This window comes from Nerophis ophidion, linkage group LG04 (assembly GCF_033978795.1).
Source record: "Nerophis ophidion isolate RoL-2023_Sa linkage group LG04, RoL_Noph_v1.0, whole genome shotgun sequence".
Taxonomy (NCBI): Eukaryota; Metazoa; Chordata; class Actinopteri; order Syngnathiformes; family Syngnathidae; genus Nerophis; species Nerophis ophidion.
Window position 1 is genome coordinate 18,226,613 of NC_084614.1, and position 16,877 is coordinate 18,243,489.

The window sequence follows — 16,877 nt, forward strand, 5'->3', positions numbered from 1 at the left end:
GGCCAGGAAAGTACCCGCACTCTTTTTTTACGAAGCCACGCTGTTGTAACACGTGCTGGATGTGGCTTGGCATAGTCTTGCTGAAATAAGCAGGGGCGTCCATGAAAAAGACGGTGCTTGGATGGCAGCATATGTTGTTCCAAAACCTGTATGTACCTTTTAGCATTAATGGTGCCTTCACAGATGTGTAAGTTACCCATGCCTTGGGCACTAATGCACCCCCATACCATCACAGATGCTGGCTTTTGAACTTTGCGTCAATAACAGTCTGGATGGTTCGCTTCCCCTTTGGTCCAGATGACAGGATGTCGAATATTTCCAAAAACAATTTGAAATGTAGACTCGTCAGACCACAGAACACTTTTCCACTTTGCATCGGTCCATCTTAGATGATCTCGGGCCCAGAGTAGCCAACGGCATTTCTGGATGTTGTTGATAAATGACTTTCGCTTTGCATAGTAGAGCTTTAATTTGCACTTAGAGATGTAAAGCGACCAACTGTATTTAGTGACAGTGGTTTTCTGAAGTGTTCCTGAGCCCATGTGGTGATATCCTTTAGAGATTGATGTTGGTTTTTGATACAGTGCCGTCTGAGGGATGGAAGGTCATGGTCATTCAATGTTGGTTTCCGGCCATGCCGCTTACGTGGAGTGATTTCTCCAGATTTTCTGAACCTTTTGATGATATTTTGGACCGTAGATGTTGAAATCCCTAAATTTCTTGCAATTGCACTTTGAGAAACGTTGTTCTTAAACTGTTTGACTATTTGCTCACACAGTTGTGGACAAAGGGGTGTACCTCGCCCCATCCTTTCTTTTGAAAGACTGAGCATTTTTTGGGAAGCTGTTTTTATACCCAATCATGGCACCCACCTGTTCCCAATCAGCCTGCACACCTGTGGGATGTTCCAAATAAGTGTTTGATGAGCATTCCTCCACTTAATCAGTATTTATTGCCACCTTTCCCAACTTCTTTGTCACGTGTTGCTGGCATCAAATTCTAAAGTTAATGATTATTTGCAAAAAAAAATTCATGTCAGTCGGAATGGTGTCGAGATATATTTAAACATTAAAACTAACGCCTACTGATTGACCTTTCTATTGGTGCCCCTAAAGGGGCGGAGCTAGACTAAGTGCGAAAGACATCGATGTTGTCATGGTTACAAAAAAAAAAAAAAAGACCTCCACCTTGAGCTTGATGCCTGCCACCCAGATCACGATGGCGTTTCCTGGGATGCCGAGCAGGATGGTCATTATGTAGAGGACGATAGAGAGCATGTCCATGTTTCCGCCGCCGCCGCCCGCCTTCGTCGTCAGGCTGCTCTGGGAGGAGTTGAGGAATGCCAAAGTCCCAGAGGCACCCGTATGTATCATGGGACCTGAAGGAGGAATTAAACGTACGGGTATAAAAAAATGTATTTAAAAGAAAAATCTCTTTGCTCTTGCACCTTTACATCAGCAGTGGGGAGGTGCTTTTGTGCCCTGGTTTTAACATAATTGTATTATTGTACCGCGATGAATTAATTAACTCATTATGTTTTGCATATGGTGAATGTTAATATTCATCTTGGAGAAAGCAAACTACCAAGTGGTATTTCAGTTTCAGCACATATTACGATAAGGCCCCTAAGTTTGGATCACTTCTCCAATGAAAGAGGCCCTAAGTGGGACTTCAATATGCCAAAGTGATAGCCTTATCCTTGAGAAGAGACTACCCGTCCATATCAATGCCAACATTTAATCTCTTCTCTTCTGATGCCAACCTCCTCTCCTCACCACTCAGAACCAAGCTCCAGGCTTGGGGTGATAGAGCCTTCTCCATCGCTGCTCCCACCCTCTGGAACTCTTCCCAAACCCATCCATGACTGCTCAGACCTTCCTACCTTCAAAAGCCTTCCCAAAACACACCCCTTCAGATCTGCTTTTAACCTTTGATTAGTGTTCTGTGTCTTGTAATGTCCCGTCTTGTAAATGTCCAGTGTTATGTATTTTACAATGTACTGCTTTTGGATTTCCTGTATTTTATATTACTTTGAACTGTTTTAGATTTTGTTATCCTGTAACGCGTCTTTGGGTACTCTGAAAAGCACTATACCAAATAAAATATATTATTATTGCTGTTATTATTATTAAGTTATGACTTAAAGCAGTTGCGTAACGACCATTACACACAAATATCTCCTTTTATATTCAGGATGTGCTCTCCTGACTTGGCACACACACACAGAGACAGGAAGGAGGAATTTAAAACTGATGGTTTGGCATCTCCAAGTAAGGGGAGACACATGTTGAATTTTCCTGAGGGAACTCTCCTGAAGGAATCAATAAAGTACTATCTATCCATCTATCTATTTTCTTGACCTGACCTCCTCCAGGAACTGCAGTCCTGTATAATGACATTCGCTTGTAATAAAGCAGCTTTTGGTTCAGTAAAGCGTCTCTGATGTCGCTTTTGATCCAGCCGCAGTGCCGTGTCACCCTTCTGTCCGGAAATACACATGACACGGCACTGCGGCTGGATCAAAAGCGACATCAGAGACGCTTTACTGAACCAAAAGCTGCTTTATTACAAGCAAATGTCATTATACAGGACTGCAGTTCCTGGAGGAGGTCAGGTCAAGAAAATAGATAGATGGATAGATAGTACTTTATTGATTCCTTCAGGAGAGTTCCCTCAGGAAAATTCAACATGTGTCTCCCCTTACTTGGAGAAGCCAAACCATCAGTTTTAAATTCCTCCTTCCTGTCTCTGTGTGTGTGTGCTAAGTTAGGAACCTGTGTGTCGTGACGGAGCGGTTGTTGCTGGACACACGACGGACTCTTGGGAGAAGGAGGGGTACCGCGTGCCTGGCGACCCTTTTCAGTCGAGCACGTGAAGATATCTACCTATTCGGAATGATGACAACCGGACATCTGCTGATTGGAGTAAGCGTTGCTGTGGTTTTGTCCACAAATTGGAAGTTGCTGGCAGTCTTCAAAGTACCCCAAAGCTGCCATAAATGATTGGAGGACACGGGCAGAACTGTGGACACTTGTGATTTTGAATAACATCGGACTGTCTGCCCTGCAGCATGAATTTTGAGGACCAGTCGTAGACAATTCAGAGTGAAAAGCAAATTGTATTTCCACTCGTTTACAAAACATTCAAACTTGGATTGTTTCCCTGGCTTCGAGACTCTCCCGAAGGACAGTGCGGCGAAGACACGACAAACTCCCTCCTTGTCTCTCATGGACACACACCTGTTGTTGTTGACTTTGGACAAGCGACTGCATAAGATTAACGCCGCGGAACGGAGACACACTGCAGGTTTACACACAAACATGCATCCACAAAAATATACACCAAACATACATACCCCCCCAATCTAACGTCCTCGACGCAAATTCCATAGGGGTGATGGAAGGATGGTCAGCGCCTGAGAGCTGCGGCCTACCACCATGACCCCGCACTCCCTTCCCACTGTTGCTAGATATCTCGAGATGTACGTTGTAATATGTATATGTGCTTTGCTATGGAGTTTTTTTTCCCACTCCAGACTGGGTTCCTAAGGGGGCCCAGTCTAGATTGTATTTTTTTACTCATCCCTCCCCAGCGTGTTATACCATTTTCCCCATCTTTTACGGCGACCCATCAGCGTTCCTGTTCTGTAACCCTGTACACTGTTTGTTCGATTTCATCTTGAACGGGTTTGTGCTGAAAACAAAGTTTTGTTGTACTTGTACAATGACAATGAAGACCTATCTAGCTATATATCTACCCGGGGAGTGTGCGCTGCCGAACATGCTCGTCTGCTTGTAAAACCAGCAATGTCATGACGTGACGACGACAGGGGGAGTGGGGGACTGGTACATTTTAGAGGCGGTATCATACTAAATATGATTCATTAGTATCGTGGTATGATATTAATACCGGTATAACTAATCTGTAGATTTAAAATTATTATTATTATTATTTTTATTATATATAATGTTTGGATTGATTCCAAATCAAATCGTCCCCCCCAAAGAATCGAATTAAAAGTCACGAGTTGTTGTAAGATTCCCATTTTTAGTGAGAACTCCATATCAGAGGTTGGACTTTTTCGGGTGTTGTTGATCTTGTTCTCAGCAAGTGCATCCAGCAACTGCATTGAGTCACAGCTCCGTCCACCGCGGCGTTCCCACGGGGAAATGAAAGCGGTCAGCATTGCAAGCGGGCGTCTGTGGTTCACATGACGCGTACCATGCTCACACTGATGAGCAAGCTACTTGGAAAAAGGTAGTCAGCGAAGTGAATTATATAGCACTTTTCTGTAGTGACTGAAAGCACTTTACATAGTGAAACCCATTATTTAAGTTACATTTAAACCAGTGGGGGTCACACTTAGATCAGTTGGGTTAAGTATCTTTAAACAACACCAGTGGCTAGGATGGCAGAGGCAGCGATCGAACCGAGAACCCTCAAGAGCTAAGCCGCCCTGTAACATTTTCATGAACTCAACTCACCCGAATGTGGTCCTAAATTTGTGTTGGATGTCTTAGATGAAGAGAGCAGCTTTGATTTTAGTACACAACTAAAAACTAAGGTTTTAGGCATTATTTCACATACATTTGTCTAAATATGGATAAGGACACGCATTTTTGTCGGATTCCTGCACGTCATCTTCATCACGAAAGGAAAAATCAAATCTACGAGAGAGTATCCCTCTGCCATTTTCAAGTGTGTTTTTTGTTGTTGTTGTTGTATGGTCAGCTTGAAGCGTCCCTCTGTCTCTGACTCCTTTGTCGTCATGTGACATGAGTGCGTGATTGTTACGATTTTGCTTACTGGTTTCATCACTAAAGGAAACATTTAATCTACGGGAGAGAATCCCTTTGCCATTTTCAAGTGTGTTTTTGTTGTTGTTGTGTGGTCAGCTTGAAGCGTCCCACTGTCTCTGACTCCTTTGTCGTCATTTGACATGAGTGCGTGATTGTTAAGTTTTTGCCTACTGGTTTCATCACTAAGGAAAAATTTAATCTACGGGAGAGAATCCCTTTGCCATTTTCAAGTATGTTTATGTTGTTGTTGTGCTGTCAGCTTGAAGCGTCCCTCTGTCTGTGACTCCTTTGTCGTCATGTGACAAGAGTGCATGATTGTTACGATTTTGCTTACTGGTTTCATCACTAAAGGAAAAATGTAATCTACGGGAGAGAATCCCTTTGCCATTTTCAAGTATGTTTTTTGTTGTTGTTGTTGTATGGTCAGCTTGAAGCGTCCCCCTGTCTCTGACTCCCTCGTCGTCATGTGATATGAGTGCGTGATTGTTACGATTTTGCTTACTGGTTTCATCACTAAAGGAAAAATCTAATCTACGGGAGAGTATCCCTTTGTCATTTTTAAGTGTGTTTTTGTTGTTGTTGTGTGGTCAGCTTGAAGCGTCCCTCTGTCTCAGACTCCTTGTCGTCATGTGACATGAGTGTGCGACTGTTACGATTTTGCTTACTGGTTTCAATGACCTGCCTTATCTTGCCTCTGATAGGCCAGTCCGTCATTTTTCGCCCTTACTGAACACCAACCAATAATCCTGGATTTTCTCCAAATATTTGTATGTTGTCATTCATCCAGGTCATTGGATTTTGTCCATTTTTTTTTGGGCCTGGATTATAGTAGCTTGTAGCTTTGATGTAAACTACAGAGTTAGGTGGGTCTAAAAGTAGCTAAGCTACAGGAAAAGCTACTGGTTAAAAAACGTATGCTAAGCTACCGCCAAGCTACTGGAATATTTATTTAAGCTATATAATTTAGCCCATCACTGCTCATGAGTGGGAATCTGGTGACGGACCATGTCTGTTTGTCATAACAATATTCGGCTTTCTGGTCAGTACTTGCCAGTGTCTTATTTCATCATCATTTTTTTGCTTCCTTATTCAGGGAAAATCGATGATTCTCCGTTAAGTCATTCTTTGCATTGTGCAATAATCAAGAGTAAATGAGGGGGAGGCTGGAAGGAAGGAAGGAAGGAAGAAGATAAGTAGATAAACTGTGTACTTGTCCGCACCCTGCTTGGTTGCTTTAAGTAGAATTACGCCACACCTGCGTGGAGTTGGCTCCCCACCCCACGTAAAACTCTTGTTAAAATGACGTTTGTGCCGATGAAATAGCTGTTTGTGCTGCTTTCATTTCTCAGTTATGAAAGATTCTTTGCTCGGTCAAAGTTCAGCCACTTTCTACAAATTCAAACTTAAATAGTCTTATTACTTTGCGCTGTTTTTGTTTCTGAGAGATCAAGGAATAAAGTTTCCGTTTGAAACAGCATGCTTTTTGATGACATTTAATCAATGTTGGGTTGATTGGACCGTTGAATTTTGGTGATTTCCCAACCAATTTTCTACAACACAAATATAACGCTGAAAAATGCTTTTTGGTGACGTTTATTCAATATCAGGTTGTGACGTTGTTTTGACCATTGAAATTTGGTCATTTTTTCAACTAAAATTTGACAACACATATGCAACATTAAAACATGCTTTTTAGTGATGTTTATTCAATATCAGGTTGTGACGTTGTTTTGACCATTGAATTTTGGTCATTTCCTAACCAATTTTCTATGACACAAACACAACGGTAAAACATGTTTTTTGGTGACGTTTAATCAACAGCAGGTTGTGATGTTTTGACCATTGAATTTTGGTTATTTCCCAACCAACTGTTTACTACACAAATACAACGTTGAAACATGCTTTTTAGTGACGTTCATTCAAAATCATGTTAGAACGTCGTTTTGACTATTGAAATTTGGTCATTTCCTAACCAATTTTCTACGACATAAACAAAACGCTGAAAAATGCTTTTTAGTGACGTTTATTCAATATCAGGTTGTGACGTCGTTTTGACTATTGAAATGTGGTGATTTCCTAACCAATTTTCTACAACACAAATACAACATTGAAACATGCTTTTTGGTGACATTTATTCAATATCAGGTTGTGACGTCGTTTTGACCATTGAAATGTGGTCATTTCCCAACTAATATTCTACGACATAAATACAACATGCTTTTTAGTGACGTTTATTCAATATCAGGTTGTGACGTTGTTTTGACCATTGAAATGTGGTCATTTCCCAACCTATATTCTACAAATGGGGGTACGCGTACCCCTGGGGTACTTGAAGGTATGCCAAGGGGTACGTGAGATTTTTAAAACATATTTTAAAAATAGCAACAATTCAAAAATCCTTTATAAATATATTTATTGAATAATACATCAAGAAAATATGAATGTAAGTGTGAAAAGAAATGCAACAATGCAATATTCAGTGTTGACAGCTAGATTTTTTGTGAACATGTTCCATAAATATTGATTTTTTTTGTGAAGAAATGTTTAGAATGAAGTTGATGAATCCAGATGGATCTCTATTACAATCCCCAAAGAGGGCACTTTAAGTTGATGATTACTTCTGTGTAGAAATCCATCCATTTACTACTTTTGGGGTTGCGGGGGGCGCTGGCGCCTATCTCAGCTACAATCGGGCGGAAGGCGGGGTAAACCCTGGACAAGTCGCCACCTCATCGCAGGGCCAAAACAGATAGACAGACAACATTCACACTCACATTCACACACGAGGGCCAATTTAGTGTTGCCAATCAACCTATCCCCAGGTGCATGTCTTTGGAGGTGGGAGGACGCCGGAGTACCAGGAGGGAACCCACGCATTCACGGGGAGAACATGCAAACTCCACACAGAAAGATCCCGAGCCTGGATTTGAACCCAGGACTGCAGGACCTTCGTATTGTGAGGCAGACGCACTAACCCCTCGGCCACCGTGAAGCCCTCTGTGTAGAAATCTTTATTTTTAATTCAATCCCTTGTTTATTTTCAAACAAGTTTTTATTTATTTTTATATCTTTTTTTCCAAACACAATTTAATAAATCAGAAACTGATGACATAGTGCTGTATTTTACTTCTTTATCTCTTTATTTCAACCAAAAATGCTTTGCTCTGATTAGGGGGTACTTGAATTAAAAAAATGTTCACAGGGGGTACATCACTGAAAAAAGGTTGAGAACCACTGCTCTACAACATAAATACAACATGCTTTTTATTGACGTTTATCTAATATCATGTTGTGACGGTTTGGAGGCCACGGGATTAGGTCTTTGCTTTTTGCAGATGATGTGGTCCTGATGGCTTCATCTGGCCGGGATCTTCAGCTCTCACTGGATCGGTTCGCTGCCGAGTGTGAAGCGACCGGAATGAGAATCAGCACCTCCAAGTCCGAGTCCCTGGTTCTCGCCCGGAAAAGGGTGGAGTGCCTGCCCCAAGTGGAGGAGTTCAAGTACCTAGGAGTCTTGTTCACGAGTGGGGGAAGAGTGGATCGTGAGATCGACAGGCGGATCGGTGCAGCGTCTTCAGTAATGCGGACGTTGTACCGATCCGTTGTGGTGAAGAAGGAGCTGAGCCGGAAGGCAAAGCTCTCAATTTACCGGTCGATCTACGTTCCCATCCTCACCTATGGTCATGAGCTTTGGGTCATGACCGAAAGTACCTAGGAGTCTTGTTCACGAGTGGGGGAAGAGTGGATCGTGAGATCGACAGGCGGATCGGTGCGGCGTCTTCAGTAATGCGGACGTTGTACCGATCCGTTGTGGTGAAGAAGGAGCTGAGCCGGAAGGCAAAGCTCTCAATTTACCGGTCGATCTACGTTCCCATCCTCACCTATGGTCATGAGCTTTGGGTCATGACCGAAAGGATAAGATCACGGGTACAAGCGGCTGAAATGAGTTTCCTCCGCCGGGTGGCGGGGCTCTCCCTTAGAGATAGGGTGAGAAGCTCTGTCATCCGGGAGGAGCTCAACGTAAAGCCGCTGCTCCTTCACATCGAGAGGAGCCAGATGAAGTGGTCCGGGCATCTGGTCAGGATGCCACCCGAACGCCTCCCTAGGGAGGTGTTTAGGGCACGTCCAGCTGGTAGGAGGCCACGGGGAAGACCCAGGACACGTTGGGAAGACTATGTCTCCCGGCTGGCCTGGGAACGCCTCGGGATCCCCCAGGAAGAGCTAGACGAAGTGGCTGGAGAGAGGGAAGTCTGGGCTTCCCGGCTTAGGCTGCTGCCCCCGCGACCCGACCTCGGATAAGCGGAAGATGATGGATGGATGGATGGATGTTGTGACGTTGTTTTGACTATTGAAATTTGATCATTTCCCAACCAATTTTCTACGACACAAATACAATGATGAAACAGGCATTTTGGTGACGTTTACTATTTTTTAAACATTTCAACCTGCTCAGTGGCCTTGTGGTTAGAGTGTCCGCCCTGAGATCGGTAGATTGTGAGTTCAAAGTCATACCAAAGACTATAAAAATGGGACCCATTACCTCCCTGCTTGGCACTCAGCATCAAGGGTTGGAATTGGGGGTTAAATCAACATAAATGATTTCCGGGCGTGGCCACCACTGCCGCTCACTGCTCCCCTCACCTCCCAGGGGGTGATCAAGGGTGATGGGTCGAATGCAGAGAATCATTTCGCCACATCTAGTGTGGGTGTGACAATCATTGGTACTTTAACTTTAACTTTCATCAGTAGTAGGCTGTGACCTTATTTTGACCATTGAAATTAGGTCATTTTTCCAACCAAAATTTGACAACATTGAAACATGCTTTTTAGTGACGTTTATTCAATATCAGGTTGTGACGTCGTTTTGACCATTGAAATTTGGCCATTTCCCAACCAACAACGTGGTTGGGAATCAATGGTGTCTAAATTTACATATTAAACTATTTTACAACGTTACGCGACAAGCGGTAGAAAAATGGATGGATGGATGGATGTTTCAAAGTCAGTTTTAAAGAGCGTTGTATCAATGTCTTGGGACTGCTGGGATACTTTTTGAGTTATTAAATACTAGTTTTCGGAAGTGATGTCACCAGCCCACCGGCAGTCTCCAATATCACCCAAAAAAGTCAAATTTGTTTATGCTGTCAACACCAGTAAGACCCAACACTTTCCCCAAACTGAGAAAAAAAGTATCTCTCATGATGCCATTACCTGGCCAAAACTTCTTCTTATAAAAATACAATACAAGAAAAAACAAAGCAGGGCAAACGTTTTAGTCCTCCATTTGCAGCACAGGTGTCAAAATGAAGGCCCAGGGCCCAGATGTTTCCGCGTGGAAATATGTGTTTTGTCTCACTAAATGTTTTCCTTCTTTCCATTTTGACAAAAAAAATATATATACTCCACCGCTCCCAGTATTTGAAACGCTCTCCCTGACCACCTGAGGGCACCACAGACTGTGGATGATTTAAAAAAAAGGCTTAAAAACCCTTCTTTAAAAAAAAAAAAAAACTTTTTTTAGATGTATGCATGCTAGTTCTGGGTGTTCTAGTTTTTATTTTAAATGTATTTTATAAATTTTTTCATTTGTTTTAATACACTGTAGCACTTTAAGGTTGTTTGCTCCATGTAAAGTGGTTTTTACAAATAAAATCTATTATTATTGTTATCATTATTATTATACGTACTGTGAGAAATTGCATACATTTTCAACTTTAATATGCAACAAATATACTATATGGCTTCACGGTGGAAGAGGGGTTAGTGCGTCTGCCTCACAATACGAAGGTCCTGCAGTCCTGGGTTCAAATCCAGGCTCGGAATCTTTCTGTGTGGAGTTTGCATGTTCTCCCCGTGAATGCGTGGGTTCCCTCCGGGTACTCCGGCTTCCTCCCACTTCCAAAGACATGCACCTGGGGATAGGTTGATTGGCAACACTAAATTGGCCCTAGTGTGTGAATGTGAGTGTGAATGTTGTCTGTCTATCTGTGTTGGCCCTGCGATGAGGTGGCGACTTGTCCAGGGTGTACCCCGCCTTCCGCCCGATTGTAGCTGAGATAGGCGCCAGTGCCCCCCGCAACCCCGAAAGGGAATAAGCGGTAGAAAATGGATGGGATGGATGGAAATATACTATATTTTCCACACATTTTTGTTGTTGAAATGAATACTTCAAAATCTTCTTAACTTATGATTTCAAAGCGAGTTATTCATGAAATTGTACACAATTATGGTGTTGTTGTTGTTGTTGTTTTTTGACAGTAGATTACAGTAAATTGAAACAATTTTACCATTTTTTTTTATGGTACAATTCTGGCAACTGAACTGCTAGGTTTTTTTTTAACCGGTTGTTTTTACAGTGTTTTACTGTAAATGTAATAACAGTTCAACAATTGTTTTCACAGTAAAAAAAAAATGGTAGCTCAGTTGCCTGTATAAGATAAAAAGTGGTACTGTTTTCCCGTTTTTATGAATAAAATGAAAAAAACACCGTACATTTTCCAATAGAATTCTTCATGGCGACTAAAAAAAACAAAAACAAAAAAAAACCATTATAATAATTGAACATACTGTATGGAAAAAAAAAACAACCTTGGTATATTTTAAAGAAATATTGTGGAAATTACAAAAGCCAAAACCAGTGAAGTCGGCATGTTGTGTAAATGGTAAATAAAAACAGAATACAATGATTTTAAAATCCTTTTCAACCTATATTCAATTGAGTAGACTGCAAAGACAAGATACTTCAAAGTTCGAACTGGTAAACTTTATTTTTTGCAAATATTAGCTCATTTGGAATTTGATGCCCGCAACATGTTTCAAAAAAGCTGGCACAAGTGTCAAAAAACACTGAGGAAGTTGAGGAAAGCTCATCAAACACTTATTTGGAACATCCCACAGGTGAACAGGCTAATTGGGAACAGGTGGGTGCCATGATTGGGTAAAAAAAAGCGGCTTCCATGAAATGCTCAGTCATTCACAAACAAAGAGTCACCAATTTGTGAACAAATGCGTGGCCAAATCGTCAAACAGTTTAAAAACAAAATTTCTCAACCAGCTATTGCAAGAAATTAAGGGATTTCACCATCTACGGTCCATTATATCATGAAAATGTTCAGAGAATCTGGAGAAATCACTGCAGTTAAGCGATGATATCACGGACCTTCAATCCCTCAGGCGGTACTGCATCAAAAACCCACATCAGTGTGTAAAGGATATCATGGGCTCAAGAACCCTTCAGAAAACCACTGTCAATAACTACAGTTTGTCGCTACAGCTGTCAGTGCTAGTTAGAACTCTACTATGAAAAGCAAAAGTCATTTATCAACAACATCCAGAAACGCCGCCGGCTTCACTGGGCCCGAGCTCATCTAAGATGGACTGATCCAAAGTGGAAAAGTGTTCTGTGGTCTGACGAGTCCATATTTCAAATTGTTTTTGGGAATATTTGACATCGTGTCATCTGGACCAAAGGGGAAGCGAACCATCCAGACTGTTATCGACGCAAAGTTCAAAAGCCAGCATCTGTGATGGTATGGGGGTGCATTAGTGCCCAAGGCATGGGTAACTTACCCATCTGTGAAGGCACCATTAATGCTGAAAAGTACATACAAGTTTTGGAACAACATGCTGCCATCTAACCGCCGTCTTTTTCATGGACGCCCCTGCTTATTTCAGTAAGACAATGCCAAGCCACATTTAGCACGTGTTACAATAGCGTGGCTTCGTAAAAAAAAAAAGAGTGCAGGTACTTTCCTGGCCCGCCTGCAGTCCAGACATGTCTCCCATCGTAAATGTGTGGCGCATTATGAAGCGTAAAATACGACAGCGTAGACCCCGGACTGTTGAATGAGTGAAGCTTTACATAAAACAAGAATTAGAAAGAATTCCACTTTCAAAGCTTCAACAATTAGTTTCCTCAGTTCCCAAACGTTTATTGAGTGTTGTTAAAAGAAAAGGTGATGTAACACAGTGGTGAACATGCCCTTTCCCAACTACTTTGGCACATGTTTCAGCGATGAAATTCTAAGTTAATCGTTATTTGCAAAAAAAAATAAAGTTTATGCGTTTGAACATCAAATATCTTGTCTTTGTAGTGCATTCAACTGAATATGGGTTGAAAAGGATTTGCAAATCATTGTATTCTGTTTATATTTACATCTAACACAATTTCCCAACTCATATGAAAACGGGGTTTAAATTCTGTTTTTATTTACGAATTACACAACGTGCCAACTTCACTGGTTTTGGGTTTGATAGGTTAAAATCTTCAGATTTTTTTTTTTTTAAGAAGTGCATAAAAACTATAATGTTGGGAAAGCAATAACTACAATGTGGCCCTCAATGAAAACAACTTTGACATCGCTGATTTACATTATTTCAAATGAGCATCATTCTGCTTTGAATACATGTTACAAACAGTGACGCAGTGTAAGCATTTTAAAACCCCGAAACACACTTATTGTTCAACAAAGTACAAAAAAAAAAAAATGGACTCATAGCGTTTAAAATGTTTGCACACTTTATATCCAAATTTTTACTTCTTACCTGTGGTTTGGCGTGTTGGATCAAGCCTCTCAGGTCAGCTATCTGTAAGCGCCGCTAAAGCCAAGTAAAGACCACGCGCACACACACACACACACACACAAACACTTCCCCTTTTGTGTCATGTGTGTTAGCGGAGAACACACTCACACACACACACACGCACACACACACACACACACACACACACACACACACACACACACACACACACACACACACACACACACACACACACACACACAGTGTGTCACATCGTGTCAGCACTGTAGATAAATGTACATCTTTTTCTGTACGTGACTAACAACATTTTCCCTCAGCCGCAAAAAACCCAAAGATCTCAACTTGTTTTTTTCTTTTTTTTGAGCCGATACAACTAAAAAGTTGAGAAATGTTGCCAATCGGCAGCTGTAAGTCAAGCACAGACCTCCACCAAAGGATCAAGGATGTTGTATTAAAATATACTAATTAATTTTGTCCTCGTTCAAGCAGTATACTTTCTTAGTGTTTCCGTGGGAACTGTATTCACGGATGTGCTCGACAAGGAAATGTTCTCTTGCGCAATTCAATCAATCAATGTTTACTTATATATCCCTAAATCACTAGTGTCTCAAAGGGCTGCACAAACCACAACATAAACCACTACGACATGAGTGGCAAAGAAAACAAGTTCAAGTTCGAGTTCAAGTTGAGATGCTCACACAAAAATACAAGAACAGAACTGCGAAGCTGGAAGAACAAATACATAAAAAATATATACAATCACAGTACTCTCGGGGAACAAAAATGTGTTATAAAACCCGATCTACAAGTCGTTAAGAGTGCGGTGAGAGGACATAAGACTGAATACAAAGTAACGGAAAATGAGATGCATTAAAGGTATTTGCCTGTCACGGCGTGGGCTCGAACAGGACAATCGCGGATCAACGCACCTGGACCTGATGAGAGGGAGCGACATAAAGACCAGCGGACATGAGGAACCTTTTCCCAGAACGTCGCTCATCGTCCCAGCGAGAATCACGTCTGGCATTCCCTCCCTTGTGCTTTGCTCTTCCGCGTTTCCCTCGTTCATGTCCCCTTGTGTGTCCCGCAGCCTCTCGACATCCATCCGGATCTCTGACTGCCTTCCTCGATCCTCGACCCCTGCTCGGACACGGACTACGCTGCTTCTCTCTTACCCTCGACTGCTTTGATTGATGGATTGAAACTTTTATTAGTAGATTGCACAGTTCAGTACATATTCCGTACAATTGACCACTAAATGGTAACACTCCAATAAGTTTTTCAACTTGTTTAAGTCGGGGCCCTCGTTAATCAATTCATGCTTGTCTGTTTACGGACTGCCTGTTCGCCTTTCCCCCATGACTCGACGAAAGATTTCATCCAACACTCACAGACAACAACCTCTGGTAACACTTACACTATTAATTCTACACATCGTCTACACCAGGGGTCACCAACGCGGTGGCCGTGGGCACCAGGTAGCCCGTAAGGACCAGATGTGTCGCCCGCTGGCCTGTTCTAAAAATAGCTCAAATAGCAGCACTTACCAGTGAGCTGCCTCTATTTTTTAAATTGTATTTATTTACTAGCAAGCTGGTCTCGCTTTGCTTTGTTTCTAAGAGAAACAAAACTCAAATACAATTTGAAAATCTAAGAAAATATTTTAAAGACTTGGTCTTCACTTGTTTAAATATTTTCAATTATTTTTTTATTTTGCTTCTTATAACTTTCAGAAAGACAATTTTAGAGAAAAAATACAACCTTAAAAATAATTTTAGGATTTTTAAACAGTAATACCTTTTTACCTTTTTAAATTCCTTCCTCCTCTTTACTTACAATTTAAATCAATGTTCAAGTATTTTTTTTATTTATTATAAAGAATAATAAATACATTTTAATTTAATTCTTCATTTTAGCTTCTGTTTTTTCAACGAAGAATATTTGTGAAATATTTCTTCAAACTCACTATGATTAAAATTCCCCAAAAATATTCTGGCAAATCTAGAAAATCTTTAGAATCCGATTTAAATCTTATTTCAAAGTCTTTTGAATTTGTTTAAAAAAAAAAAAAAAATTCTGGAAAATTTAGAAGAAATAATGATTTGTCTTTGTCAGAAATATAGCTTGGTCCAATTTGTTATATATTTTAACAAAATACAGATTGGATTTTAACCTATTTAAAACATGTCATCAAACTTCTAAAATTAATCTTAATCAGGAAAAAATACTAATGATGTTTCATAAATTCTTTTTTTTGTTTTTTCAAAAAGATTTAAATTAGCTAGTTTTTCTCATCTTTTTTTCGGTTAAATTTTGAATTTTAAAGAGTCGAAATTGAAGATAAAATTTAATTTCCATTTTTTTCGTGTTTTCTCCTCTTTTAAACCGTTCAATTAAGTGTTTTTTTCATCATTTATTCCCTACAAAAAACCTTACGTAGAAGGAAAAAAAATGTACGACGGAATGTGACCGAAATACCCTTTTTTTTTAAAATATATATTTATCTGTTTCTATATATATTTATTGTGAGAAATCGTTAAGATGATCAGTGTTTCCACAAAGATAAATATAATTAATTATTAATAATAACATAGAGTTAAACGTAAATTGAGCAAATTGGCTATTTCTGGCAATTTATTTAAGTGTGTATCAAACTGGTAGCCCTTCGCATTAATCAGTACCCAAGAAGTAGCTCTTGGTTTCGAAAAGGTTGGTGACCCCTGGTCTACACCCATTCACTTAGAGTAGCATACACACGCCACATACTCATCAAAAGTTTCAATAAACCTTGTAAAGCGCAGTTTGGCCTTGGTTGTCGCTTCCTTGCCTTCTCAGTACACAACATTGCCACAAAGAACCACCAGGCCAGACCAACTTTACCGAAAAGATGCAGCCGCAGGTGTACAAAAGACTAAAAAGGTCTATCATAGACCTGTGTTCTCAGGTGACCTGGTGCGAAGTGTACATCCTATAGTTGGAACATGTTTTGTTTGACGGACAACATGTGGGTAGCACAGAAGTCCGAGGACTTAACTCTACACAGGTTCAGATCAGGGAGGTTGTCCCCAACCAATCACAGTCCTTGTTGTTGGCAACATGGGTTGTTTTCAGTCTACAAGTAGAATCCCTCGGGCTCGATTTTAACCACGGCAAAAAGCCACGACCGCCCTTGTCATTCGCCGTAATGCCCTAAAAAATTGACCAGCATCTGCGGCAAGACCATGCCGTGACCACTTTTGACTTTTTACCTGTTGATGGACTAGGGCAGTGGTTCTCAACCTTTTTTCAGTGCCGTATCCCCTGTAAACATTTTTTTTTTAATTCAACTACCCGCTAATCAGAGCAAAGCATTTTTGGTTGAAAAAAAGACATAAAGAAATAACAGTTGTAAAATGGCTTGGGCATTTTATACGTGTCATGATCCACATCTTGGATCGTGGCATATTCTAGTTTTGGTTCTGTTTGTTATCACATTCTGTCTAGTATTTGTCTTCCTCAGTTCTTTGTGGCACTTCCTGGTTTGGTTCCGTTGTC

At 40.8% G+C, this 16,877-nt stretch overlaps 1 protein-coding gene across 1 annotated transcript in view; it reads right to left on the reverse strand.

The window, feature by feature from the left end:
• The window catches only part of LOC133551045 (zinc finger protein OZF-like), a 50,448-nt gene that overhangs the window by 1,956 nt on the left and 31,615 nt on the right, over positions 1 to 16,877 (reverse strand). The window contains exon 3 of the mRNA XM_061897331.1: positions 1,188 to 1,378. Within this exon, the coding sequence (XP_061753315.1) occupies positions 1,188 to 1,378 (191 nt within the window). The remainder of the gene's footprint in view (positions 1 to 1,187; positions 1,379 to 16,877) is intronic.